Raw genomic sequence first — 26,273 nt, 5'->3', positions numbered from 1 at the left:
GCCAATTACGTTCATTCCTGGGAGATCACACAGGACCACGGAGCCGACGGCTTTCTAATTAACATCCACAGGGCCGCTGCGTACAGGAGCAGTGGAGGGCGCCCCACCGAGTCTGGAGACGAGCAAAATGAACGGGCAAAACACTCCGGATGAGGGCTCAGTCAGAAGAAATGTACAGATTCTCAAATGTTCCATGGGCTGCCCCGTGCGGGCAGACACGGCATCACCGATGTGGCCCACATGCAGACCTCGTCACAGGTGGGCACACGACACAGTGGCAGGGCCGGCCTCCAGGCGCTGAGACCCCCACAGTGGGAGGACTGGAGAGCCGTGCCGGAGAGCTAAGTCTGCTTCCTCTCACTCGGAGCTCACACAGGCCGGCTCTGCTCCCCAGAATAACGCTGCCGGAGAGGAAACCAGGATCGGGGAAGAGCCTTGTGGGCCGTGTTCCACACAACCAGCCCTGCCTGCCTTCAGTGAGCACACTCAGGACTGGGAGACTCTGAGCTCTAGGCACACGTCGTGGTTTTGAAAATAAACACACAGCTGTTCACACAGGACTAGGGTGTTCAGCTCGGTGCACACCTGCATGAGACAGCTGGCCTGAGTCACAGGCCTCTGTGTCCATGCCCCAGTGTGGGTGCACACACTCCCCCCCCCCAGGCACACACACACATGCCTAAACACAGCATATACACACGTGCGCACACATGCATACACGCACACTCAGCCTCGCACTGACTGACCCTAGGCTGCTCCCTGGTTCTGACCCCCGAGTACTGCCAGGAAGCAGAGAGGGAGGCTGGCCACCCTGCAGCTTCTGAGCCGGCCCTCTCACAGGAGGCGCCCTCCCCAGACCACCCCTCTCCTGTAACTGCACTGCGCCTCTGCCGGCCCTCTGAGTGCCATTCACTGAGGACCAGGGCTTTCAGGGCTACAGGAGTTCAGGAGTTCACACCCGAACCCCAGCATGGACAGAGCACAGCCAAGGCAGGAGGCCCCGGCCTGGCCCATGGTACCGTGCCCTGGCCTCCTGTCATCGCTAATGCTGAGGATGTTCCCTGAGTTGCCACCCAAGGAGTCGGGACTTCATGCACCTGGGAGCAGCCCTCGGCCAGGACTGGTGGGCACTGGGGCAGAATCCCTGGGCAGCAGAGCTGTGGGCCTGCGTTCTGCCCCCGTGGGCTAGAGCTCCAGAGCCCACGGTCTGAGGAGCGCCCTTCCGCGCTGGCTGCCAACCAGTTCTGCTACTGTGGATGCCAGGGAGGTCCCCACAGGTGGACACTCAGCCTTCTCTGTGACCCCTGCCTGGGCTCGGCGAGTGTCCAGGACTGCTCGCCAAGCTCCGGGAAACACTTCGCTTAGGCGATGCAGCGCCCTGCAGATGGAAGACCTGTGGGGAGGGGTCAGATCCCACCCTGCACCCCCAGCCCCTGCCCCCTCCCAAGATCTGGGGGGGGTGCTCAGACTCCCACCCCTGCAGCCAAGGTCCTCCCGGTGTGTGGCCCACCCGAGTCACCTGGTCAGCTAAACTCAAGGACTCCTTAGGAGTAGGAAAAGGCACTCCCATTGCTGGGCAATTCTGAGGGTCAGGGAAGGTGCCGGCCCAGAACAAAGCTGGAGTTCAAGGTCAAAAAGAACAGGAAGGGCCAGGCACCTGCCCTAATTAGCATTCTTCCTTGACGAAGCTGGCCAGGGAGAACCAAGGTGTGGGTTTGGGTGAGATCTGAGCCGATGGCAGTCAACCGGCTCACATCTCCCTCAGCTGGGAGCGGAGTCCTCTCTTGGTAAAGCGGCCCCATCCCTGGGCTGCGGGGGGCTCGGGGCAGAGTTTGCAGCCCAGCCTTGAGGGTTGTTGACTCCACCCCCTGAATGACATCACAGCTCCTGGGGTCTGGGATCCACTAACGAACGTCAGGGCTGATGAAGCTGGGTTCAACTACCGCATTTCTTGTTAGACGTTGAACTCGCATCTGTTTTATTATTTTTCTCTTTCGCCTCGCTGAAATTTTATTTTAGGCCTTCACGGAATCCATGTCCACCTCAGCTGCTCTGTTCTTTAGAAGACACGGGCATCAGTGAAAACTTAATCTGCAAAAACCCGAGCACATTCTTTTATGATCTCAGCCTGTGCGGTGGTGAGGCCGGCTACATGCCCAGCCGGGCGCTCTGCAAACTCCGCGGCTCAGTCCGGCTTCTCCATCACGAGGGCCCTTCCTGCCCACCACCCGGCTCCCTGCTGCGGCTGCACCCTGTACCCTGCTCTGCCCCAGAGGAGGCTGGCATGTGACCGGCACAGTGGCCAGGCTGCCACAGAGGCTGTCACGAGCCTGGGCCTGGCACGCTTCCTCCTGTTGTCACAGGACCCTGGTCAGCTCCCCCCAGGGCAGGCGTGCGCCTGAGGAACGTTCCCAAGGCCTGCATGAACAGGTCCACAGGCCTGACCTGAAGCCCCAGCGAGACGTGAGACAGGCGTGCAGTGGAGGGCAGAGGAGCCCTCATCCAGGAGATGCATTTCAAGGCCGTGAATCTGCAGAGTACCGCACCCTACACACGCACACACACGCCCATACACTCACACACACATGCGCACACATGCACATACACTCACACACATGTACACATGGTAGTCGCACACATGTGCACACATGCGCACACATACTCCCACATGTGCACATACACTCACACACAGGCGCATGCACGCACACACACACAATGCCTTCTACATGCCAGCAGAGCTGCCCCATGACAACAGAGGTCACCAGTCCTGCCACGGTTTATGGCCCGGTGCCCCCTCTTCATCACCGCTTTTGTGCTCTGGCGCACCGTGAACACCAGCACCACAGTCGACACAGGGGACGGGGCGCACAGTGTGGCTACGCCAGGCAAAGGGACGATCCTGGCCTCGGGTGGACAGAGCAGGGGCAGATTCCACTGCAGCTTCTGATGGGCAGCGCTAAGCTGACCAACGGCGGAGCATCCTGGGGTGGACATCCTACAGGGGCTTCCTGGGAGAACCCGATCCCTGGGCTCCGGTCTCCCCGCGCTGAGGGAGCAGGCAGCTGCACTGTGCCCGCACTCCACTTAGGCCTCCCTGGAAAGCGCACGCTGCTACGCCCAGGGCTTTGCCACACCTCCGCCACCTCTCTGCACAGGCAGAAGCCAGCGCACCGCTCAGTGCACTGCGATTTGCAAACCCAGTCAGGAACGGGATCCCTGATGCGGGCCACGCAGGGGAGCGACACACACGTGGTCCCCGGCCACCCCCTGATCAGCACAGACAGCCCAGGTCCAGGCCCACCCAGGCCCGTGTTTCTCACCAGTCACTGCAATTCCCAGGAGACGCCTCCGTCTGCCCCGGGGATCTGAGAACCGTGCTTGCTGGGGACCAAGGAGAGCACCAGCTCTGAGCACCCCAGAACTGGGCTTGGACACCCAGGAGGGTGCAGTCAGGGTTGGGAGGCCGGCGCCGTGATACCCCGCCCCACTCGGCCCCGTGTGTGCTGGCTCGTGCAGGGGCCGAGCCTCGATCCACGGTGATTTCACACAACCATGCTCACCCTTCCGATGGCGTCAGGGCCTGCTTAACTTCCAGGTTTGTATCATGCGTGTCTTTGTGTTTTCTCAAACAGGAAGTGGGAGTACAGGAAGTACTTGTTGGAGCTCCCACTTCCTGTTTCCACGGAGCTTTATGGCAGCTCTGTCCCCCATGCCCCTCTCCAAAACACCACATCCACCTGCCCCCCCACCACCACAGGGTAAATTCTGCACACCGTCCAATGCCCGTGCCTGCCATGTCTTTCCTCCCCGATCCCCCTCCTGGTTCCCAGGGCCTCCCCTGTGCTGTCTACCTGGCTCACTGCTCCCGGGACCTGAACACCGCTCCTGCTCCCCGAACTGAACCCTGCGCTCCCTGGAGACAGCGGCAGCGTCTGAGTCTAGGTCAGTATTTGTTGCAATGAAGACACGCGTCTGTGTCGGTTTCTACTATGGAACAAAACCCCCCCATAACTCACAGCTTTAACATGACCGCCACCTAATTAGCTCATGACGCGAGTTCATCCCACCCCAGCCGACAGCAGCTGGTCAGGTCTGCAGCTGTGCCGCCAGGGCTGGCAGCTGTAGGCTGGGATGACAAGACTCCATGTCCACATTTTCCCCGGAGAGAAGCAGGGCCTGTTCCTGGGACAGCTGTCAGGGTCCTGAGACAACGGGAGGAAGCTTTGCAGGCCCAGGCTCATTGCGGCCATAGCACTGCTGCTGCCCCCTTCTGCTGACCACAGAAAGCTGCAGCCCAGCCCAGAGCCAGGCTGGATACAGAATGCACCTGCTGGGAAGAGGCTGTGCAGACAGACACAGGGCCAAGGGCACACCAGGCGGGAAGGGGAGGACTCCGGCCACTCGGCCATCTCTAAGTCCAGACCCCTAGGAGGTGTCCTCGAGCCCTACACACTACGGCTCGCCACAGCCTCCTCTCTGCAGCCACGGAACCACTCACCAAATGGAGTCACTGGGACCGAGTCCCCAAGGACACGCACTTGAAATGGCCGGTTCACCTCCTTGTTCTGCTCAAACTGAGAAACCAACAGTAAGGTCTCCCGGCCCCAGGCTGGCAAACCGCAAAGCCTCAGGGCTCGCACAGGTGAAATAAACGAGTGAACCAACTCATTCATTGCCTGGTGAAGCTGGCATCCCATGGGGGCACCGGTTCAAGTTCTGGTGGCTCCACTTCTGATCCAGCTTCCTGCAAATGTGTCTGGGAAAGCAGCAGGAGATGGCCCTAGTGCTTGGATCCCTGTATCCACGTGGGAGACCTGGAAGAAGCTCCTGGCTTTGGCCCGGCCCAGCTCCAGCAGTTGCAGACAACTGGGGAGTGAACCAGCAGATAGGAGATCTGTGTCTCTCCCTCGCTCTGTACCTCTGCCTTTCAAATGAGTGAAGAAAATCTTCAAAACAAAGTAAACAGAAAGAAATGTCTCCAGCAGGAAACCACAGTGGCGGCACCTGCATGAGGGCAAACGCCCCCTGCCCTCTGCCCTCTGCCCCCCCGGCCCCCCGCCCCCCGCCTGCTGATGTGCTCAGCAGGCCGCGGGGCCTTGCTGAGGTCCCTGGAGGGCTGTGCTCAGCCCATGCATCCCCTCAGAGCCCGGCACCTCCACTCCCCCATGGAGGACCCCAGTAGGTATTTTGTGCAGAAACTGGACACTGGGAGAAGAAAGTGCTTGGTTCCAAACACTTTGTTAACAAAAAAAATATACAAGCAAACCATGAAAGGTATCACCGAAACACTCGGGGATGGTGCCTCCGAGAGGGACACTGACTGGGCATCGGAAGGCAGCGGAGAGCACAGGTGAGCCCGGGAGAAGCAGGTGCCAGAAAACAGGCTCACTGTGCAGCCCATGGTGGGGAGGTGGCACAGCCCAGCAGACACCTAGTGCCGTGTATGGCACGTGGCCATCTCTGCTCCGGGAGGACTGGAGCTGCAGGCTCCCCTGGGGCCCGCCTGGCCCCACACAGAGGCAGCTTCGGGACGGGTGTGGCCCTGGGTATCCTCAGACACACATCGCCAGCTTTCACCCAGGACTGCTGCCTCCATCTGCGGCTGCATGCTCTCGGGACGTGCTGGGCAGGAGGCTAGGGCTCCTGCTTGTCCACTGAGAACCGGACCCACGTCCATGTCTGTAAACTGAGCGATGCAAACAAAGCACACGCAGCTCCCGTTTGCACTGCTCCTGGCCAAGGGCTTGTGCTCTTGCCCACTCATGCCTGTGGTGCTGCGTTCCTTCCACAGACGTCATGGAGCTGCCTCGGTGTCTCCCAGTGGATGGGTGGGGACCAAGGGCAAAGGGACAGCACGGACAACAGCCTCCCTGGCCCCTGGAGTTTCTGTTTCAGAGCGAGAGGGGTGACAGCAAGCAAGGTGCTTCAGGTAGGCCAGGGAACAAGGACGAGGGGGAGGGGCAGGGGCAGGAGCCGGGCGAGGCGCCCCTCACTGAGGCGGGGTGGGCGTGGGGCTCCGGGAGCACAGTGGAGAAAAGGCCGTGGCGTGGTGCCCGGTCATGCGGCAAGTTTGACCTGCGACACTGAACAAGTCTCTCCCTCACTGTGCCTCTCCCCTCTGCTGTCGCTGCCCTAACAAATGGCTACGTGTCCAGGATCCCGGACTCAGATAACCGGCCCTGGAGTGTGCGGCTCAGAAACAAGTGTGTGCGTGGATTCTCACACACCACGCGCTAGCGTCAGAGCCAAGTGAAAAGTCCCACAAAGTGGTGTTTCTGCCATGAGGCAGCAGGCTTAGCGGTTAGGTAACCAGGGTCCCAGGTAGGTAGTGACGGAGACAAGGGAGGTCACAGCACACACCTGAACGCACAGCCTGCGCCTCGCTGCTCCACACTGAATTTTCTTGTATTTTTTAGTTCAAGAAGCACCTAGAGTGAGCCTCCAGTGCGGATAAATCAAGGCAGGCAGACCAGGACGTGGGAGGCGGCAGCAGAGCCACCGCGGAAAGGAGCGGGGCGAGCGGGGGCCAGCACACGGAAGATGCCAGGGGCCATCAGACTCATTCTATAAATAAAGTATTTTTTTAATAGTCCATAAAAAAGCAGGCATTGCTTAAAGACACAGCTGGGCGAGATGACAAATGGCACACCCTTTCCATTTCTCTCAGGCACGCAAGTTTTAGCTGAGTAGGCATAAAAGAAATCACTGGACATGGTGCAAAGGTGGAAGAAACGGTGCCCAAGACCTACGTCAGCAGGAACCAAAGGCACTGCTGCTTCGGCTGCGGCCCCGGCGGTGGGCGCGGGGACCCGGCGGGGGGACACACCGTGGGAAAGCCCACAGCTCCGTCAGGTCAGCTCCGCGCTGCCAGTCAGCTCAGGGTGCCTGGTACCCCCGGGGCAAGGAGTTCATGAAAAGATTCTGCTGGGTCAGCGGTGCAGAGAAACCCAGATAAAGGTAAGCTCGCGGTTCTGACCCTCCGCGGCGAGCAGACCCCAGACCCCAACCGCAGCCAGGCTTCCGAGTACTCGCGCTCTCTCGAAGGCACCAGGAGCCGGCATCTGCTACCTGCGGTGTCACGGACGGTCCCCGCGTGGGACACCACCCGCCCACACCCCCAGCACCCCGCGTGCACGGGTCTCAGGGGCATCAGCCGTCACCCCAGTGCAGGAAGCGAAGCCAAAGCCAAGAGCTGCAGGGCTGGGCTCTCGGGCATCATCCGACCTGGAGGCCAGACGTGGTTCAGGAAGACCCTGACCTCTGTGCTGTCTGGGGTGTTCTGTTTGCCTGCTTTGGTGGCTAATGCATTGTGGCTTTTAAAAATTGAAAGAAAAAAAATCAACAATTGGGAAATTCCAGAGGGTGAAGGGTATGAGTTCCTCCTGCAGTTGTGAAAGGGCTGACGATAACCTCAGGGCCTCGCTCCCGGAGGGAGGCTGCTGGGCGAGGGGCGCTGTTCCAGATGGACTGTCTAGCTGGGGCCTCCCCCAGCCCCCGCCCTGCGCTGTTCTGTCTCGTTCAGCCTGCTCTCCCGAGGCGCTGCGCCTCCCAAACAAAATCCAAAGTCCGCGTGGCAGACCGAGACCAGGGACCCAGCTCGGGGTCTCGGGCCCAAGACAGGGAGGTCTTGCCATCAGGCAGCAGCTCCGTGGCTCTGTGGGCCTCACGAGCTGCCCATCACCCGCTCCCTGGCACCTCTCACCGCCCCGGCCCCTGCGCCACAGTGACCGCCAGGTGCTCGCTAAGCAGTCAGCCCAGCCCCTCAGAGGCGGGGCCCAGGGACACCCACACCGCAGCATCACAGGGCGAGGCCCACAGGAGAGGGAACCAAGCGAGAGCTGTCTCTGTCCCAGGAGCGTCTCAGTCTGCGGACAAGTCAGTCAGCGCACAGAAACCAGGGACAAAGCCACGGCTCTGAGTGACAGAAATTCTCGCCTGGCCGCACCCACTTGAAAGCTCACACCTGTCTGCAAAGGTTCCACCACTAACCGCATGCACTAACCACCGCAGCGCCCTGCCGGCCTGGGGGCTGGGGACCGGCGACTCGGTGTGTGCATCACACAGGTCCTGGGGGTGTCCCATGATGGCGCGCTCAGCCGGACAAGTAGGAGCCCAGAGCCGTAGCTGGGCGAGCCCGCCACCCTCCGGACAGATGGGACCCGCAAGAACGCACGTTCTCTGTGCAAGGCCAGGCGTGCACTCACGTCTCGGGATTCATGCTCCCCAGGCGACCCTCTGTGCAGCGCACAGCGGCGGCCGCAGCTTGAATAAAGTGCGGCTGACACGGGGTCGCAATCAGACGGCGATAAATGCTGCCACTGCCCCTGCCAACCCGCTGCCGCGGCTGAGGACGGCCCCTGCCTGTTCCCACACCCCCCGGGGGCATCCCATGGCAGGGCCTTCGCCATCTTGATTGCATTTTGACTCGCGCCTATAATGGAAATCCTTAAATTATCAAGTTCTCTTTAATTAGCTTAATGTACACGAAGATCACTTCGCTTCATTCTGGTTGTCTCGGAGAGGCTGCCAATGGATCACAATGGTGTCTTTATTAAATTGCCCTGGAAGCACGGGAAGCCCAGGACCTACTTGAGTCTAAAGCTACTTAATATGAATATTTTATGGGGGAACTGGGAGGTGATCTCGGCTCCGGAAACTTCTGAATCGTTATATTTTATTAGGCACGGTGAAATATTGATAGATGGGAAATAGCTCAAGGTTCTTCAGGTCACGGTTTTAGGAGGCGTTTAACTTCCAGGCAGCATCTGGGAACAGCTCCGCGCAGACACCCCGCCCTGGCCTCCACATCTTCAGTTTTCTCTGTGTTTCTTGAAGGGGGGGGGTGTAACCCCTGGGGCGTGCAGGAGCAGGGTTAGCACGGTTGCTGTCGGGAGCAAGGCCTAGGGTGCCACCGTGGGAAGCGTTAGGCGGCCCCGGGGGAGGACACGGCTGCAGCTCGGCCACAGTGAATGGCACTGCGGGTCTGGTCACAGAGCAGCCGCTGCGCACGCCATACTGAGTATGCGAGTTCCCGTTGGCCATCACAGCCAGGGTGCGGCTCAGGTGCTGCTCAACACCAGGTCCCTGCAGCAGCCGGGAGGCCGTCCCCAGCCTCCGTGAACTCTGTGTGTAGAAACCGCACCGCAAGCAGTGCTGGGAAAGCGGCCGCATAGGACCCGACCCGTGACTCCCTCATGCCCACCAGAGCAGCCGCACAGCCCGGTGAGCGCTCACCTCCGCCCCACAGCCCTCACGCAACCCCAAGCGAAGACTGACAATCAGCCCGCAGGAGTCACAGCCGGAGAAACTGCAGAGTCTGCTTTGCTGCTAAAATAGGCCAGACAGGGGAGGCGGGATGCCAAAGAGCCGGGGCTGCCGGCGTGGGGGAGCAGCAGGTGTCGGGTGGAGCAGGGGCAGAGCCCCCAGCAGGAGAATAGCTGGCAGCCAAGGGCGGCCCTCAGGGTCCAGCCAGGGGCACTAGGGATGCCGACCCCAGCCTCAGGCTTCCCAGGGTCCTTGAGCCTTGTGAACCCCCAGGTGGGGAGCTCATGGCATGGGATTCACCACCCAGCAGGGTGGGTGTGGACGACTCCCCGGCACGTCCCCCAAGGGAGGACAAGGGCCTGGCTTCTCCCGCTGCTCCTTAGGCTGACTGTGCCCCCCTCTCAGGGCTGGCTCAGGTCTCCCCACTCACCCGTCGAAGCTCCCTGCCCAGGGCGGACGTGACGACGAGTCCCCGGCACAGCAACCAGAACACTGCCTCTGCTCTCTCCTCCTGTTGTACAAGCACAAACCATCAGAGAACACCTTGCCCACATCCATCTGTATCCCCTTCAGGTCTGTAGTTGTCTATTACTGATTTGAGAGACAGAGCCCTCCGTCTGCTGGGTTCCCCCCCAGATGCCCATGACAGCCAGCTGGGAACACACGCCGGCGTCCCTGTGGGTGGCAGGGACCCAGCCACGGGAGCTCTCACCCACCCCTCGGAGGGCACGGCAGCAGGAAGCCAAAACGAGGCGTGACGGGAGCGCCCTGCTGGTGGCCGCGTCCTCCCGAGGGGCGGCTATCTCAGCTGGCCCCAACCCCACCCCAGATTGTGGTAAACCACGTCACAGCTCCAGGGACGCCAGGATGGAGATGAGGCTTTCTGACGCTGGGAGCACAGTGCGTGGCTCCCTGGCTCAGGGCACAACTGAGAAGTCAGAAACGCACTGCGTTAAAGTTTCCTTCTGCGCGAAGAGTGAAGTGACTTCTGCAATCCATATGTGATAAGAAATTTGTATTCAGAACAGATAAGAAAGCTTTGCAACTCAATAATGAAAAGTAACCTAATTCAAAAATGGGCCAAGGATTTAGGGAGACATTTCTCCAAAGAAAACACACAGCCACTCACTGCGTGAACACACACGGAGGGTCGGCACTAGAGAGGCACGGGAGAACCTCGGCAGCTGGCACCGCACACCCAGTGGGGCACGCTGTGTCACACACACACACACACACACACACAGGGTGCCTCCACACACAGAGGCAACACTGTAACCCCTCACCCCCACACACACACTGGGTACCACACACAGGGTAACGCTCTACCACATACACACTGGCTGCCTCCACACACACAGAGGGAACACTGTACGCACACACACACACACACACACATGGGAGACCTGGAAGAGGCTCCCGGCTTTGGACTAGGCCAGCTCTGGTCATCGTGGCCATTTGGGAAATGAACCAGCAGATGGGAGACCTTTCTCTGTGTGCCTATGCCTCTGTAATCTGCCTCTCCAACAAACGGATAAAATATTTAAAAAAGAAGGAGAAACAAAGCCAGCCCCTGCGTGGGGCCTGCTGCCAGCCTCGCCGTGCGTGCTCAGCTCGGGAACCACCACTCACGGAGGCAGAAGCCGTCCTTTCCTTGGATTAAACAGGTGCGCCCGAGCTCCCTGCTTCCTGGATGTCAGCAAAGCTGGGGCCACCAGCAGCGCCCGGTCCTGAGACCAGGAACCGAGCCTTGGCAGTGAGGAGCGAGCCGCGGCCTTCCGGAGAGGATTCCTGGGGAAAACACTCCCTCTTTGCTCGTTTTGCAGGTGTTCAAGCATGGGTAGACTCTTCGAGTCGGGATCTTGAAACAGTTCTTACTCTAACGACTCCCATTTCAGAATCGCCCTTCCCAGTTCCTACCTGAAGCTTTAACGAGCTCCGTCAGGAAATCCCTTTATCTCTTTCGGATTTCTGGAAATCCTCTGGTTGGACCCAGAAAAGCAAACGACTCGGGGTAAGTAAATTTCAGATCTCCAGCACGTACTAATATGAATGTTTGCTGCAGGAGCACATGTAAATATTTTATGAGAAGGATGCTTACCCAAAATAAACATTTTTAAAAGATCAAACGAAACTTTTATTTAGAAACCATCTTTCTCCAAGGAGTTCAGAAAGGCTTTATAAATGCCTGATCCTTTTTTAACACAAAGATTTATTTATTTATTTGAAAGGCAGAGTTACAGAGAGGGAGAGGCAGAGGCAGAGGGAGAGAGATCTTCCATCCACTGGTTCACTCCCCAGTGGCTGCAGCAGTCAGGGCTGGGTCAGGCTGAAGCCAGGAGCCAGGAGCTTCTTCCAGGTTCCCATATGGGTGCAGGGGCACAAGCACTTGGGCCAACTTGCACTGCTTTCCCAGACCATTAGCAGGGAGCTGGATCTCCAGTGGAGCAGCTGGGACTCGAACCTGCAGGTGGCAGCTTTACCCACTATGCCACTGCACTGGCCCCACTTCCTTGATCTTAAATCAAGAACACAGGTTCACGCACAGGGCTCCGGCGGCCATGTAGAAATCACAAGTCCCACTCTGGTGGGTCACGGCGCTGCTGACAGCTGGGGGACACACTCTGCGTGCCCAGGAGGAGGCTGGCCATGGCCATTTCCAGGCTGCTGGGCAGCAAGGCTGCATCTCGGGAGCTCCAAGCGTTTTCAGTCTCTCACCATCCACGGCTCAGTGGAGTGACAGAACGAAGATCGGGTCTTTGTTTCTCCCCTCTGCGCATTTATAGCCTCAACCCAAAGTTTCAGTTAATCTCAATGACAGTAAGTGGGGCAACAGGAAGGAAGGCGCTCGGACCTCACTGCTTTGCTTAAGAGCCATGCAGCCCCCAGGGGATCGCCCAGCTCCTCTGCCCCTCCCTGGCCCCGCCTGTCCATTGGGGTGCACTTGTCATGAGCCCTGGCCCGGGTCAGCACCCAAGACCTGGTGGAGGGGTCTTGGGCTTTTGCCATGGATACTCATGAGAGCTGGGAGGGCGGCACTGTGGTGCAGCAGGTTAAACCCATTACTGTGAGGCCAGCATCCCATATGGGCACCAGCGTGAGTCCAAGCTGCCCCACTTCCTACCCAGCCCCCTGTTCGTGCACCTGGGAAAGCGAGGCAGATGGCCTGAATCCTCGGGCCTCTGCACCCATGTGGGAGACCAGGAAGAAGCTCCTGGCTCCTGGCTTCAATCTGACTAGCCCCAGCCGTTTTGGCCATTTGGGGAGTGAACCAGCACATGGAAGACCTTTCTCTCTCTCCGTCTAACTCTGACTTCAACAGAAAAGGAGAGATCTGGGGCCAGTGAAATGAGCTGAGAGGGGTGAAGGGTGGGCGGGAGCAGGGAGAACAGCAAGGCTCCAAAGGAGACAAACAGGGAGAAGCTTCTGGAAGCAAAAGGGCTCCATAAGCGAGGAGAAGCAGCGCCGTGTGCATGGCAGCAACACCGACACGACAGGCTGGGGCCGGCTCTGGAAGCCGCCTCCTGGTGTGCAGAGGAAAGCAACCGGTCCTCCGTGAAGTCTCAGTAAATCCACGAGCCATCAAGGGCCGACGCTCCGTGGAGTGACACCAAGATCTGAATGCGCCTGAGGATAACTGAGGTTTTCTTTTTCTTCTTTTTTTTTTTTAATTTTTCTTGACAGGCAGAGTGGACTGAGAGAGAGAGAGACAGAGAAAAGGTCTTCCTTTGCCGTTGGTTCACCCTCCAATGGCCGCCGTGGCCGGCGCGCTGCAATCTGCGCACCGCGCTGATCCGATGGCAGGAGCCAGGTGCTTCTCTTGGTCTCCCATGGGGTGCAGGGCCCAAGGCCCAAGCACTTGGGCCATCCTCCACTGCACTCCCGGGCCACAGCAGAAAGCTGGCCTGGAAGAGGGGCAACCGGGACAGAATCCGGCGCCCCGACCGGGACTAGAACCTGGTGTACCGGAGCCTCAAGGCGGAGGATTAGCCTAGTGAGCCGCGGCGCCGGCTGAGGTTTTCTTTAAATAACTGGCAAAAGATGTATTGGAAAACATGACATGAAATCACGTTCCTGCTGAAAACCAAGCTGGCACCCGGGACCCGGACCTCTGAATGCTACTGCAACCGTCACTAACGCACAACCTCGGAGGTGCCGCAAGCCTCGCGATCCTTGGCAAGACATCGAAACCCCAACAACCCACTTATGCCAGGGCTGAAGAGAGGAGCTCACGAGGCACAGACAGGGAGGCCCCCGGTAAGGGGCAGGTGTGGTCCGCCTGCACCTGCACTGAGCCCAGACTCCAGCGACCCTCGGCGCTTCCCTGCTCACTTTACCTGCTGCTTCCATGAGTCCTTTCCCACGTGGAGACAAAAACCGGGACCGAGCCCAGCCAGGGGCCGCCCTGTAACAAGACTCCCTGTCCTTGAGAACCCCAGACCCAGGCAGCACATCTCCCCAAGGCTCTAAGTCCCAGGGACGACTCTGCTGACTCAATGCCCCAGCTCCTGTGCTGTGCCCACGGCCAACTCAGGGTCTCTGGGGAATGTCACTCGCCCTGACTGGTGCACTTCTGCAGGTGTGGGGACAGAACAAGGAGCTTCCCAACCCCGGCCACAGTCCTCACCTGTGAAAGATGCTCTAAGCAAAATCTGCATCGCCACGCGTCTGCCTCACCTGCTGACGTCACACAGGACTGGACTCACAGGTTTGCCACACGTCAGCTGTTCAAGTGATGGCAATGAGCAAGGACCACGCATCAACCGCCCACTGATCACCCTATCTCTCCAGAAACTCCGCCAAGTTCACCCCTGGGTCAACGCTACACCCCCGGCACCTAGGACGGACCAGCACCTGCGAGAAGTCCAGAAGCGGTTTTGCTAAGTGTTACACACTGGACACATCCCACAGTGCCGAAGCAGACATCAGGACGGAAGAGGATCCTGCAGGCGCAGTCAGCACACTACAAAGCGCGTGGGTCCCTTCCCGCGCCCTGGCGCCCTCGGCTGGAGCAGGAGGTGGGCTCCGAGCAGGGGTCTTGCAGCCAGCCTCGCGTCTGTTTCTTAGAACTCGGTCCGGTGCACCCCGCTGGATGGCTCTGCTTACACCTGCCACGTATTTGCCACCATGATCTCTGCCCTTCTCCGTTCCCAGCCCCCCACTCCCCACCCAGCCTATCTACATGTTGCCCAAGTCCTGAACCAACTCATTACATAAAACAGCCACGCGGGATGCCTCCAGCAGCCTGGCTCCCAGTCGATAAGCACACACCCGTCAACTTTGAAGTCACCGTCACCTGAAGGCACTTTTCTCAAGGATATTATGCAAAGCTCTCGCCTGGTAATCTCACCCCGAATCTAGCTGAGCTGGGGGCCCCCGCATTTCAGTTCATCTCATCTGCTTATCACAGAAATTTTACCTCTGAATCCTTCAGGGCTTCAACGTTTGAAGCTGAGCCCCGGCTTCTGTGGCTCCAAAGCCCATGTTGGGGTTTCTCCACTTGGCTGGCACAGCCCCTCCCCCTAATCTGGGGCAATGAATGTCGCTGATTAAATCAAAGAGTGAATGGTTCAAAGAGACACCATGGGGATAGGATCCAGTGAGAGAAGCCGGCCTCCCTCACAGCGCGTTAACTCTTCCTGACCCACACAGATCCCGGTGCGTGGGCTGACTTTATAACGAGACCTCCTGTTTAGCGAGGTAGTGGAGTAACGAACAATCCAGAGAGAAGTGTTCTGGGCTTTGCGTGCTGGATCTGAGCGGGCTGACAATGCGCCGCCTGAATTAAACCCTTCAGAAACTCGGCAAGAAGTGACTGCTTTCCAAGGAAGAGAATTATCTCGCCTCTGGATCCAGGCAGATCCAGACTTTGGAACACACTAGTTGTTCAGGCTTTGCCATCTGTTTGTATCAATCCATCTGTTTTGCTTGGGGAAACCAGATACCTGCATCATGGATTTGCTTTAGAAGATGAGAAGATGGTTTCTTCAGGAGGAAGCACCTGGCTCCTGGCTTCGGGTCAGCGCAGCACACAGGTCATAGCGGCCATTTGGGGGGTGAACCAACGGAAGGAAGCCCCTTCTCTCTGTCTCTCTCTCTCTCACTGCCTAACTCTGTCAAAAAAAAAAAAAGATGGTTTCTGAGCGGCTGGAACACATCACAATGCTCTGGGGTTGCCTCTCCGTGAGGATTTCCACTCACTTAGCGTCTATTTTTTTATTTAGTTAAAGAGAAGCTGTCCACCACATGATCAGAGGCGTCCTGTCATGTGCATCCTCCCAGGGAACACGGCCGTGCGGGTTAGGAGCCTGGACACGGGAGTGGCCGGGTAGGGAGCTCCCACACGTTCTCCCACTCTAGCTCGTCTCTCAGTCCCCGGGGGTGGCACTGAGACAGAGGCTTTGCTGCTTAGACTTGTGGGGCTTTCAATGGGAAAATAGGGTGTCTCTTGCTAATTTTTTTTTGTCAAAATTGCAAAGTCCCAGCTCAACACGAACGCTTCTCCTGTCAAGTCTTTGGCGGGCAGAGCGTCAGCAGGTAGGACGTCCATCAGGGTTCGCGGCGTCTGACTCATCACGAGCTGCAGTGGAGACTGGGACCTGGGAGCTCCAGGCTGTGTGACTATTGCAGGGATTTGTTACAGCAGCGCTCCACGACAGCTATGTTTCTGACATCAATTATTTAAAGCCCTCTCGTGCCGCAGCGTTTCATTGCCGCTGTGAATATGCTATCACTTACCCTGGCACAGAGATGATAAATAAGAAATTATTGCCTTTTAGACCGTAAGTACTCATTAGACCTCATCCTCTGGTCAGCCGGCACGTCTTGTTTCAGTTGGCGCTCTCCCCGCGGTCCTGGCCGGCATTCTTCACTGGAAGCAAAGTGGCATCGTCATGATTCCGAGGCTTTGTGCTCTACGTGCTGAACGACTGAACGTGCAGCACTCCGGAGGAACAGAAAATAATAAATGACCAGGGAAGAGCGCGCGGGTGTCAAACGCCGCCTTGTTGGTTTCAGATAGAAATTGGAATAAATTATTGGTTTAATAACACTGCTCCAGAGACTGCCAGTTTTCTGAAAATACAAGTGAGATGACACCCCGCCGCCTGGGTGAACTCTATCCAGCTGAAGACAGTTCAGGAACGCGCCCCCCAGAGACTCAGCTCATCTGCATTCAGCCCAGAGTCTGCGGCGATGCAAACACGCACACAGAATCAAATCGAGTCGTCAATTTATAAACAATTTCCCCATCATTTACAGATAAAAACGGACTCTGATCTATGCCTAATCATTACTACAGACAGAGCAGGGGCCCAGACTTCTTCCCCGTGTGGCCGCGTCACAAAGCAAGTAGAGAACAGGCTCAACAAAAGCATGGAATATTCTGGGAAATTCAAGAGGAGTCAGTGTTGAGATTCCTATAGAAAATTAGCAGATTTCTCCAATAAGGGAGTTTAATAATATTAAGATTCCTACACAGACTTAGATTTCCAATTTTTTCTTTAAGTTTTCTATCTTTATCTCCAAGGCAGACAAAGAAAAACAAACGAGAAAAAGAGAGATCCTTCACCCACCGATTCACTCCTCAAATGTCTGTAACAGTGGGGTTGGTCCAGGCTACAGCTGATGCATGGAGTCGGCCATCACTGTCCCTACTGTGTGCTGCTCCCTGCCTCTGTGACACACGGAGTCAGCTGTCACCATCCCTACTGTGTGCGGCTCCCTGACTCTGACACACAGCCATCACTGACCCTACTCCCTGACTCTGACAGCCATCACCATTCCTACTGTGTGCTACTCCCTGCCTCACTGACACAGTCAGCCATCACCGTCCCTACTGTGCGCTACTCCCTGCCTCACTGACACAGTCAGCCATCACCATCCCTACTGTGTGCTACTTCCTGCCTCACTGACACACAGTCAGCCATCACCGTCCCTACTGTGTGACACCCCCTGCCTCTCCTGAATGGATGGCAGGGACTTAACCACTTGAGCCACCTCAGGTTGGGCACTGGCAGGAAGCTGGAATCGGGAGCAGGGCCAGGTCTCACACCCAGGAGCTCCATATGGGCTACAAGTGTCCCTTAACCACTGTGCCAGCCTCCTGCCCCTGATTGCCAGGCTGTTAGAGCATTTTGCTAGACCTCCTGTAGGACAACAGATCCTACTTGACGAAATATGTTAGGATTTTCCTGTGCCTCAGAGACAAGCTCGTGGCATGGAAATGTAGAAAGACCCACCCTCTCACGCTACAAATACTCCCTGGGTATCAGGCTGTGGGTCAGGCACCAACAGCCCTGCAGGAGGCGTCACGTGAGGTCTAAGAGCAGGCAGACGTGTGGATGTGCACGCTCGGCCACATGTAAACCCTGGGAGCTTAGGTCGGGTCTCAGCAGAAGCAGGCACAGGTGCACGGAGCTCAGACAGAAGCCAAGTGAGCAGGGGCTTGGCCTTGTGCAGTGCCAGGCACGACTCCCCCGGACACGGGCTGAGAAGCTACGGCTGCTTCGGTGCCAGCAAACATGCAATCCACGCAGCTTTTCTGTAAGATGCATTTCCCATGAGCTTTTGGATGACCCCTCGTAGGCATGGCTTTCTTCAATTTTTTGTGCCCCAAAAACTTATTTTTAATTGTTTCCCATGAAGTCTCCTCATCGGCCTCGTAGCCGCCTGGCAGGGCTGGGGAAGCTGCACTTCCGTGGTGTCGTTCCTCGCCGGTGGCAGGGGGACTTCCTGACCAACTGGACAGAAAAAGGCCCAGGCAGAGGAGCGGGGAGACGGGAGCCAGGGCAGGCAGGGGTCCGTCCACCAGCACTGCAGGGCACACGGCAGCCTCTGCTTCCCAGGATGCTTGGGGCCATAGCAGGCTCGGGCGGGAACGCAGGGGCAGGGCTGCAGCTCCCAGCAGCCTCCCCCAGGGACAGCCAGCACAGGAGGGAGAGGTCCCGTCACACCTGGATAGTCACGCTCACCGTGGGAACAGCCGGACACACACATGTCGGGAGATGGAGGCTCAGAGGCCCATGCCAGGAATCGAGGCGGTGTGTCCAGCCCTGGGGTACCAGCAGGCAGCCTCGCCCAGGAGCTGCAGACCCTGTTGCTACCCTGGCTCCTTCATTGTGACCAGCAGGTGCTGTGCAAGACACCTGCTCGCATCACTAAATCCTCTGAGAATTCTCAACACCAAGGCCAGGCTCCCCCTCACACTGTTTCCACACGACTGGGCACTGTGAGAGTCTCCAGGGAGCAGGGACGGCCCCACACACGCTTCAGGAGGGAGCCCTTCAGTCTCCCAGGGACAGCTATGTGTGCTTGTCCCTGTGTGCCTGCTCCCTGCCTCTGACACACGGGGTCAGCACCACTGTCCCTGTGTGTGCTGTTCCCCGCCTCTGACACACGGGTCAGCCACCACTGTCCCTATGTGCCTGCTCCCCTCCTCTGACACACGGGTCAGCCACCACCGTCCCTATGTGCCTGCTCCCCGCCTCTGACACACGGGGTCAGCCACCACTGTCCCTATGTGCCTGCTCCCCGCCTCTGACACACGGGTCAGCCACCACTGTCCCTATGTGCCTGCTCCCCGCCTCTGACACACGGGGTCAGCCACCACTGTCCCTACGTGCCTGCTCCCCGCCTCTGACACACGGGGTCAGCCACCACTGTCCCTATGTGCCTGCTCCCTGCCTCTGACACACGGGTCAGCCACCACTGTCCCTATGTGCGCTGTTTCCTGCCTCTGACACACGGGGTCAGCCACCACTGTCGCTATGTGCCTGCTCCCCGCCTCTGACACACGGGTCAGCCATCACCACCCCTACTGTGTGCTGCTCCCTGCCTCTGTGACAGCCATCATTGACCCTACTGTGTGCTGCTCCCTGCCTCACTGTCAGCCATCACCATCCCTACTGTACACTACTCCATGCCTCTCTAATGCAGTTAGCCATCACTGTCCATACTGTGTGCTTCTCCCTGACACAGCCATCACCATCCCTACTGTGCGCTACTCCATGCAGTCATCACTATCCCTACTGTGCACTGCTCCCTGCCTCACTGTCAGCCATCACCATCCCTACTGTATGCTACTCTATGCCTCTCTAATGCAGTTAGCCACCACTGTCCCTACTGTGTGCTGCTCCCTGCCTGACAGCTATCACCTACTGTGTGCTATTCGCTCTCTGACACACAGCCATCACCGTCCCTACTGTGTGACACTCCCTGCCCCTGTGACAGCCATCACCACCCCTACTGTGTGCTGCTCCCCTCCCCCCGAGGTGCTCCGGCCACCTCCTGTGCACCATGCCTGCCTCCTGCCTCAGCCCCTCCCCTGCACCCACTCCTTCCCTGCATGACGTCCGCCAGCGAGTCCAGGAGCACCTGCACTTGACTTGACCCAGCTGCTGAGCAGGTGCCGCAGGGGCGCGCATGAGGCCCTGAGCCTACAGATTCAACACTGCTGGCAACAAGTACGCTAGTACCTCTCGCAGCTCCACCTGGCCCCAGAGCCGCTCAGGCGGCGGGAACTCTTGCCGCGTCCACGTTGGTGGAGGGAAGCTGCCCCAGTGGGGCCCAGTGCACGGCCGCAGGGACGCAGGGCACAGCCAGCAGGGGTCTGGAGTGGCCGGGGGCCCAGCTGCTCCATGGCACCTTGGGGCAGCAGGGGCGTGGGAGACGGCCAGGCAGACGCAGGAGCTGACTGCCCGAGCTCTGCAGGAAGCCCCATCCCGGGACGTTCTCATTTCTGGCTGGGAGCACTGCGTGGGCTGGCAATTAATTTTTTCTCTTGTGACAGAGTAGAACCTTTGGAAAATTCTATGACCCCCTACTGGCTCATCCTCATGGCCACAGTTCACGATACTGAGACAGGATTTTCTGTGTAAGAAAAAGATCCCAGGCAAAGCCAATCACTTCCCATGGAATCCCAGGCCGCTGACCCTCCCCAGTGAGATTCCGAGCTGGATAAGCACATGAAACCCTTCAGCCTGGCATTAGCCAAAGATTTAAAAGACAAAATTGGGTTTTACCTGCAATATGTTAAATGAAATTCTCCAAAGTAAGCCCATTTTTAAGGTAATTGAATGCTAAGTTTTCTACTTATTTAAGAGCAATTTCATTCCACCCACTTTGCCTATTAGCATCCCCACCATTCCCAAGCTGCTTCCCCGCCACAGTCTTCTAATCTCTGTGTCTTTTCAAACAGAGAAAAAGGTACAAAACAGCGCGTTCCCCTGTGGCAACCGGCTCTGAGGGGGCAGCACGGGGGCAAGCTTCCCTCGCCCAGAGGGACAGCTCCGCGCTCCCGCGGTTCAGCTCACTTTAACCTCATGCCGCAAGTTCAGACCCATCTGGATCCACACAAGGCTGACCACGCGGTGTCCACGCTGCCCACGGAACTCCCTGGCACCTCGTCCAGCTCTGCCATCAAGATGCTCGCTCAGCCGGTGCAGGGAGAACGAGGAAGCGGTAGGGGTCTGGGGTCGGGAGCAGCCTGAGCACTCGGGAGGCCACTCCGCTCCTCAGTAAGCAACGTGGCAGGCGGGTGTTTTCACGCAAGAGAATGCAGGCATTCGCAGGAGGCTGCTGGGGGCTCGTGGGGGCACGATGACGTGAACACGGCTCACTGGCCCTGTCCGGGCTCAGTGAGATGGCAAGTAGGGGGTCTTCCGTGGCTGCAGAAGGCGAGAGGCCGGCTTGGGGATGACATCACATGTGGGTAAGCGATGATGTCATCAGCCCTGGTGGACGCTGCTGTCCGAAGACTGGGCTTCACGGTTTCCTCCCAAACTCTCCAGCGAACACGGTTTCTGTCCCGGACTTGGGGTCACAGACACAGTTAACGATTTTAACCACGGCACCTGTGGACTCCTGCACGGAGCTCCAGTCGGTACTCTGCCACCCCAGTGTGCTGCGACCTCACTTCCACGCAGCCCACGTAGCACCACTGGCCACCTCCGGCAACCGGTGCTCAGCCGGAGGATCCCGCCCCTCAGCACCCACAGAGCTGCTTCAGAACACAACGTTGCCCCTGCTCTGTGGCCCACGGCCAATCCAAGTGGCTTCCCGTGCCGGCTCCGCATCCTCTGTCCCTAGCCCCGCGTCGCCCAGGTTCCTGCCAACTCCTAGCACCAGCTGCATGGGATTTCAGTCCCCGTCCTGCCCAGCACTGACCTCTGCACAGGCTGCCCCTGTACTCAGGACTCTCTTCCTCCCAGCCAACCCTCTCCACACTCGCCAAGCCATGGCCCAACCCCCCTTCCTCTGGGCAGCCTTGCTGGGGATGCTGGAAACTGGAGGTTGTGTCACACTGAGACCCGCCCCCCTCCACTGCACCTGCTCTCAGCAGCCTGGACAGGTGCATGGCTGTCCCCTCCGATGAGTGAGAAAGCAAGGGTGGAGGCTGCCCTGCCTCCCTACTGAAACCCAAATCGCCTTCCCTACCCTTCTTCCCCTATTGTGGCCATCAATTCTTTTTCAAAACCAAAGCCATGGCTTTGTCCCAAACTCTCCCCCAGGAGAAAGTGGGCAGGAAAAGCAGAATCCGTCAGCTTCATGAGCACTGGGTGGACAGGAACAAGGTCCTGTTTACTCAGACTTACTTTCTTTTTCTTCTGTAAGATTTATTTTTATTTATTTGAAAGACAGAGTTACAGAGAGAGGTAGAGACAGAGAGAGAGAGAGGTCTTTCATCTGATGGGTCACTCCCCAGATGGCCTCAATGGCTGGAGCTGTACTGATCTGAACCCAGGAGCCAGGAGCTTCTTTCAGGTTTCCCACATGGGTGCTGGGCCCAAGCACATGGGCCATCTTCTACTGCCCTCCCAGGCAGCAGCAAAGAGCTGGATCAGAAGTGGAGCAGCCGGGACTCGAACCAGCACCCATATGGGATGCAGGTGCTTCAGGCCAGGGCTTTAATCCGCTGAGCCATAGTGCCGGCCCCTCAGACTTACTTTCAAATCGGAGATATTTGCATTGCTTTCCTTTTGCAAATATAATATATTAAAACATTTCAATGAAACCAAGAGGCATAAAATGCAGAGGAAAATATCCCAGGGGCTGGCACTGTGGTGTAATGGGTAAAGCCACCGCCTGCAGTGCTGGCATCCTATATGGGTGCTGGTTCAAGTCCCAGCTGCTCCACCTCCAATCCAGCTCCATGCTGTGGCCTGGGAATACAGTGGAAGATGGCCCAGGTTCTCAGAGCCCTGCACCCACGTGGGAGACCTGGAGGAAGCTCCTGGTTCCTGGCTTTGGATTGGCACCGCTCCAGCCGTTGAAGCCAATTGGGGAGTGTACCAGAGGATGGAAGACCTCCCTCTCCCTCCCCACCCCCCGTTTCTCCTTTTCTTTCTGTGTAACTCTGACCTTTAGATAGTAAATAAATCTTAAAAAAAAAAAAAACCCTCCCATGACCTAAGCCCCCTCAGCAGCACTGCTGACAACCAGCTGCATACTCGCCGAGTTTCCCCCTGCATTTGAACAGACATTTTTGCTGCTACTTGTAAGATGAGATTTCTTCACAAACACTGTTGGCTAACTTACTGTGCAGGTCTTCTGGGAAGGATAAAAGCAGCCTTGGGTGGGAGCCGAGAGCAGCCGGTGCCACCCTTAGACCTGGATGCTCTCCAGGTAAACACAAGCATCACAGAGCAGCCTCATCACCCATGGTCACTTCCAGACCACGATGGAGCCAGACCAAACCGGACGACTCTATAAACCAGCCGAGACGGGAACAATGTCCAGAACAGCACAGAAATGTGCAGACACCCGCTTCCTGACCAGCCTGAGTGACGGCAGCCTCACTCTGGTCTCCCTCCTTGTAAACAAGATGCACCAAGATTCAGTCCCACGGGCTTTCCCCTCTGCCCACCAGCATCCAGCTCAGAGCAGAGCCCGCTTCCCCAGACCCTCCTCGGAACCACCTGACCCAAGACCGACCCCCTGTAAATCCTGACACCCGCCTCCCGCTGCACCACAGCGCCCCCTGGCATCACCCCCCCTCCTGGCAGTGCCATCAACCCGACTGGCTCACCCCCCAGACAGGTCCTGCTGGGCTTTGGCCGAGGGAACCCGACGCCAATCTACACATAGTGGCTTCTTTTTAAAATTCGCTTACGGTCCTCTGTCGTGTGGATGGAACAGACTTCATTCGACTGAACCCCTAATGATAAGTGTTTCTAATTACACTGCAGAAATACCCTTTTACACTAACTTTATAGCACTGCCTACTTATTTCCCTGGATAGATTTCTAAAAATATAACTGCTGAGTCAAAGATTATGTAATTCCACTTCACTTCTGCAGAGTTCTTGGTAATAACGTGGAGGTGATAGAGGATCATAGCAAAAAGTGTGGATGAGCACAAGGTACCAACCGAAGCCCGGTGTCTCTCCCCGGCCACTCCTGGGAGACCATCGCGTGTGTCCTGCCACCGCTTGGCACAAATAAAAAACAGCCGTGTTTGCTCACACACGCACGCTCATGCACGCCTATGGACACACTCTCCTTTCTGGAAACCGGCTACGCTAGGCTTGTATTGTTTTGATTCCTAGTGCAGAATGATCCATAACGCATACACTGCCACAGACACAGGATGGACACGGCGATTCCTCGGCGTGTGCCGCAGGATATTATGAAGGAAAAGGCCGGCTCTCAGCTTCGGTTTGCTCGATTCGAGAAGTCAGTGGTCTGCTGCTGTGGGCTAAGCAGCAGGTTAAGCCTCCACCCGGGGCACCTGCATCTCATCTGGGCACTGCTTCATGTCCAGCTGCTCCTCTTCCAGCCCAGCTCTCTGCTGTGGCCTGGGAAAGCAGTAGAAGATGGCCCAGGTCCTTGGGCCCCTGCATCCATGTGGGAGACCTGGAGGAAGCTCCTGGCTCCTGGCTTCGGAATGAACCAGCCCTGGTCATTGCAGCCATTTGGGGAGTGAACCAGCGGACGGAAGACCTCTCTCTGTGTGTCTCTCCCTCTCTGTCTCTAACTATACCTCTCAAATACATAAATATTTTTTAAACAAAGTCAGCTAGAATTTCTCTTTGCATGTCTTTTTGTATAGTAACCAAGATAATCTATAGCAAAGAGTTTCAGGCATGCACCTGGCTCGTGAAATGGGTATGAACAGATGATAATAACTGATATAGTCATTGCTACTTTTACTCATCTGGCTTATCTGCCACATTAAATTACCTCTGGGCTGGCGCTGTGGTGTAGCGGGTAAAGCCACCGTCTGCAGTGCTGGTGTCCCATGTGGGCACTGGTTTGTGTCCCAGCTGCTCCACTCCGATCCAGCTCCTTGCTAATGCGCCTGGGAGATGATGGCCCAAGAGCTTGGGCCCTGCACCCACATGTGAAACAGAGCTGACACTCCCAGCTCTTGGCTTCACCCTGGCCTGGCCCTGGTTGTTGCGGCCATTTGGGGAGTGAACCAATGGATGGAAGATCTCTCTGTATCTTTCTCGCTGTCTCTCTCTCCCCCTGTAACTCTGACCTGAAAATAAATCTTAATCAAAATAAATAAGTTACCTCCATGCAGCGTTCTACCTCTATCCTTTCGTGTTAAGAGAAGAAATCTAACTTATCTCAGCGTAAGACCCTCGGTCATGATCTTCCATCCTGGCAATGTACCAGGCGTGAGTCGCCCTGGCCAAACTCGGGAAGAAAAACCATCCTCTTGCAGTCCTGCAAGGCAGCACCCCACCCCCCGCTGTGAGCCCTTCTCTTCTGCCCCTCCGAGCCCTGGTGCGCCGGCACCTGAAACAGCTGTCACGGAACGAGCAGCCCCGAATTTGGGTGAGAACGAGGAGCAGAGAGAGGAGGCTCTGAGCCCAGGGTCCGTTTCCCCATCACAGGCAGAGCTCGGCCGCCAGCAGCCGCTCTCAAACGTCACACAGACGCAGCTGTGGCTGAGGTCCCGGGGCTCCGCCGAGGCCAAGGCACTTGGCAGGTTCAGCCCCAGGTGGCAGGGAGCCTGCTTTCCAAACGGCAGCTGCAGAGAGAGACTGAGTTCGTGGCGACGTACTTCCATCTCTCACTGCACCCGCGGACTCTTCCAGGCACAGGGCCTTCTTTGTACCCAGGCAGAGGAGTGGAGGAGGGGGAGAGGAGAGAGATGCAGGCAGTGGTAGGGAGGGATGGCGGGAAAAGGCAGGATGGGGGCACTGAGAACCTGGGGGAAGACCAGCATGCTGGGAGCTCAGGGCTCAGGGCCACGCACTCGAAGGGCTGATGTCTGCAGAGGCACCTGGGCCTCTCTGTTCAGCCTGAGCTTGGAGCCTGCAGGTGCCTCCCAGGCAGTGCCCCTGCCCTGTTCCTACAGGGGCCACTGTCGTGGACACTATTATCTGAGTTATTTCCTGGAGCCAAGCCCGTGGTGTCTAGTATCTTGACTTCAGTGATAAACAAGTGAACATCTTAAATACTAATTTTCCATGATACAGGAATGCTAAGCAGCTCTCCCAGATGTTACAGCCAGGGGACCCGGGGCACAGACGCCCTGAGCCTGGCTTCTGACGGCTGATCTGGCTCCTGTGTGCGTGGTACGCTGGTCATCTCCACCTGACAGGGGCAGCTGGGTGAGCCAGGGCTGGAGTCCCACAAAGAGGATTCCCCGGCTGTGTGCACATGCGTGGTGTACAGAGAGGAGCAGGTGGATGCTGAGGGAGGTGGCGTGGTAGGCCCAACTGAACCTGCATCAGGTAGGTAGACAGCGCCTGGTCGCGACAGAGGAGTCGCGTGGCCTCCTGGACTACTTACGAAGAAAGCGACTGAGAACGAGAACCCAGGTCAGAGGGCAAACATCGGGACTGGGGTCCCTGGAGCTCCCAAGTCCCGGAAGAGCACAGGGGGCAGGTGCCCTGCATCCTGCCCTTCACTGGGGCAGCCTGGGTTCCCCGTGCCGGACGAGGAAACCGCAGGTCACGGCGGTGCTTTTCTCGTGAGGAAACATTTCTTTCAAGACTGCAGTGGAGGCCGGCGCCGCGACTCACTAGGCTAATCCTCCGCCTTGCGGCGCCAGCACAC

At 57.6% G+C, this 26,273-nt stretch overlaps 1 protein-coding gene across 14 annotated transcripts in view; it reads right to left on the bottom strand.

Annotated features, from left to right (window-relative positions):
- LOC149124473 (uncharacterized) overlaps window positions 1-26,273 on the bottom strand; it is a 171,392-nt gene that overhangs the window by 76,207 nt on the left and 68,912 nt on the right. For 5 of the 14 annotated variants that reach the window (XR_016214500.1, XR_016214506.1, XR_016214499.1 and 2 more), the window contains 2 exons: window positions 9,695-9,775; window positions 8,660-8,851 (listed from right to left, as the gene is read on the bottom strand). The exons of 2 other annotated variants lie outside the window; for them this stretch is intronic. Coding sequence is in view for 3 of the 12 variants with exons in the window: in XM_089305674.1 (XP_089161800.1) it covers window positions 9,695-9,775; window positions 15,207-15,215 (90 nt within the window). In the remaining 9 variants the exon portion in view is untranslated. Of the gene's footprint in view, window positions 1-8,659; window positions 8,901-9,694; window positions 9,776-11,181; window positions 11,316-15,206; window positions 15,375-26,273 lie in introns of those variants that run through there. 7 more of the 14 variants (XR_016214502.1, XR_016214501.1, XM_089305672.1 and 4 more) reach the window with 5 other exon arrangements.

This window comes from Oryctolagus cuniculus, chromosome 10 (genome assembly GCF_051225735.1).
Source record: "Oryctolagus cuniculus isolate XC-2025 breed Fujian yellow rabbit chromosome 10, ASM5122573v1, whole genome shotgun sequence".
Lineage (NCBI taxonomy): Eukaryota > Metazoa > Chordata > Mammalia > Lagomorpha > Leporidae > Oryctolagus > Oryctolagus cuniculus.
The sequence above is the reverse complement of the archived record's forward strand: the minus strand, read 5'-3'. Positions and strand labels throughout refer to the sequence as shown.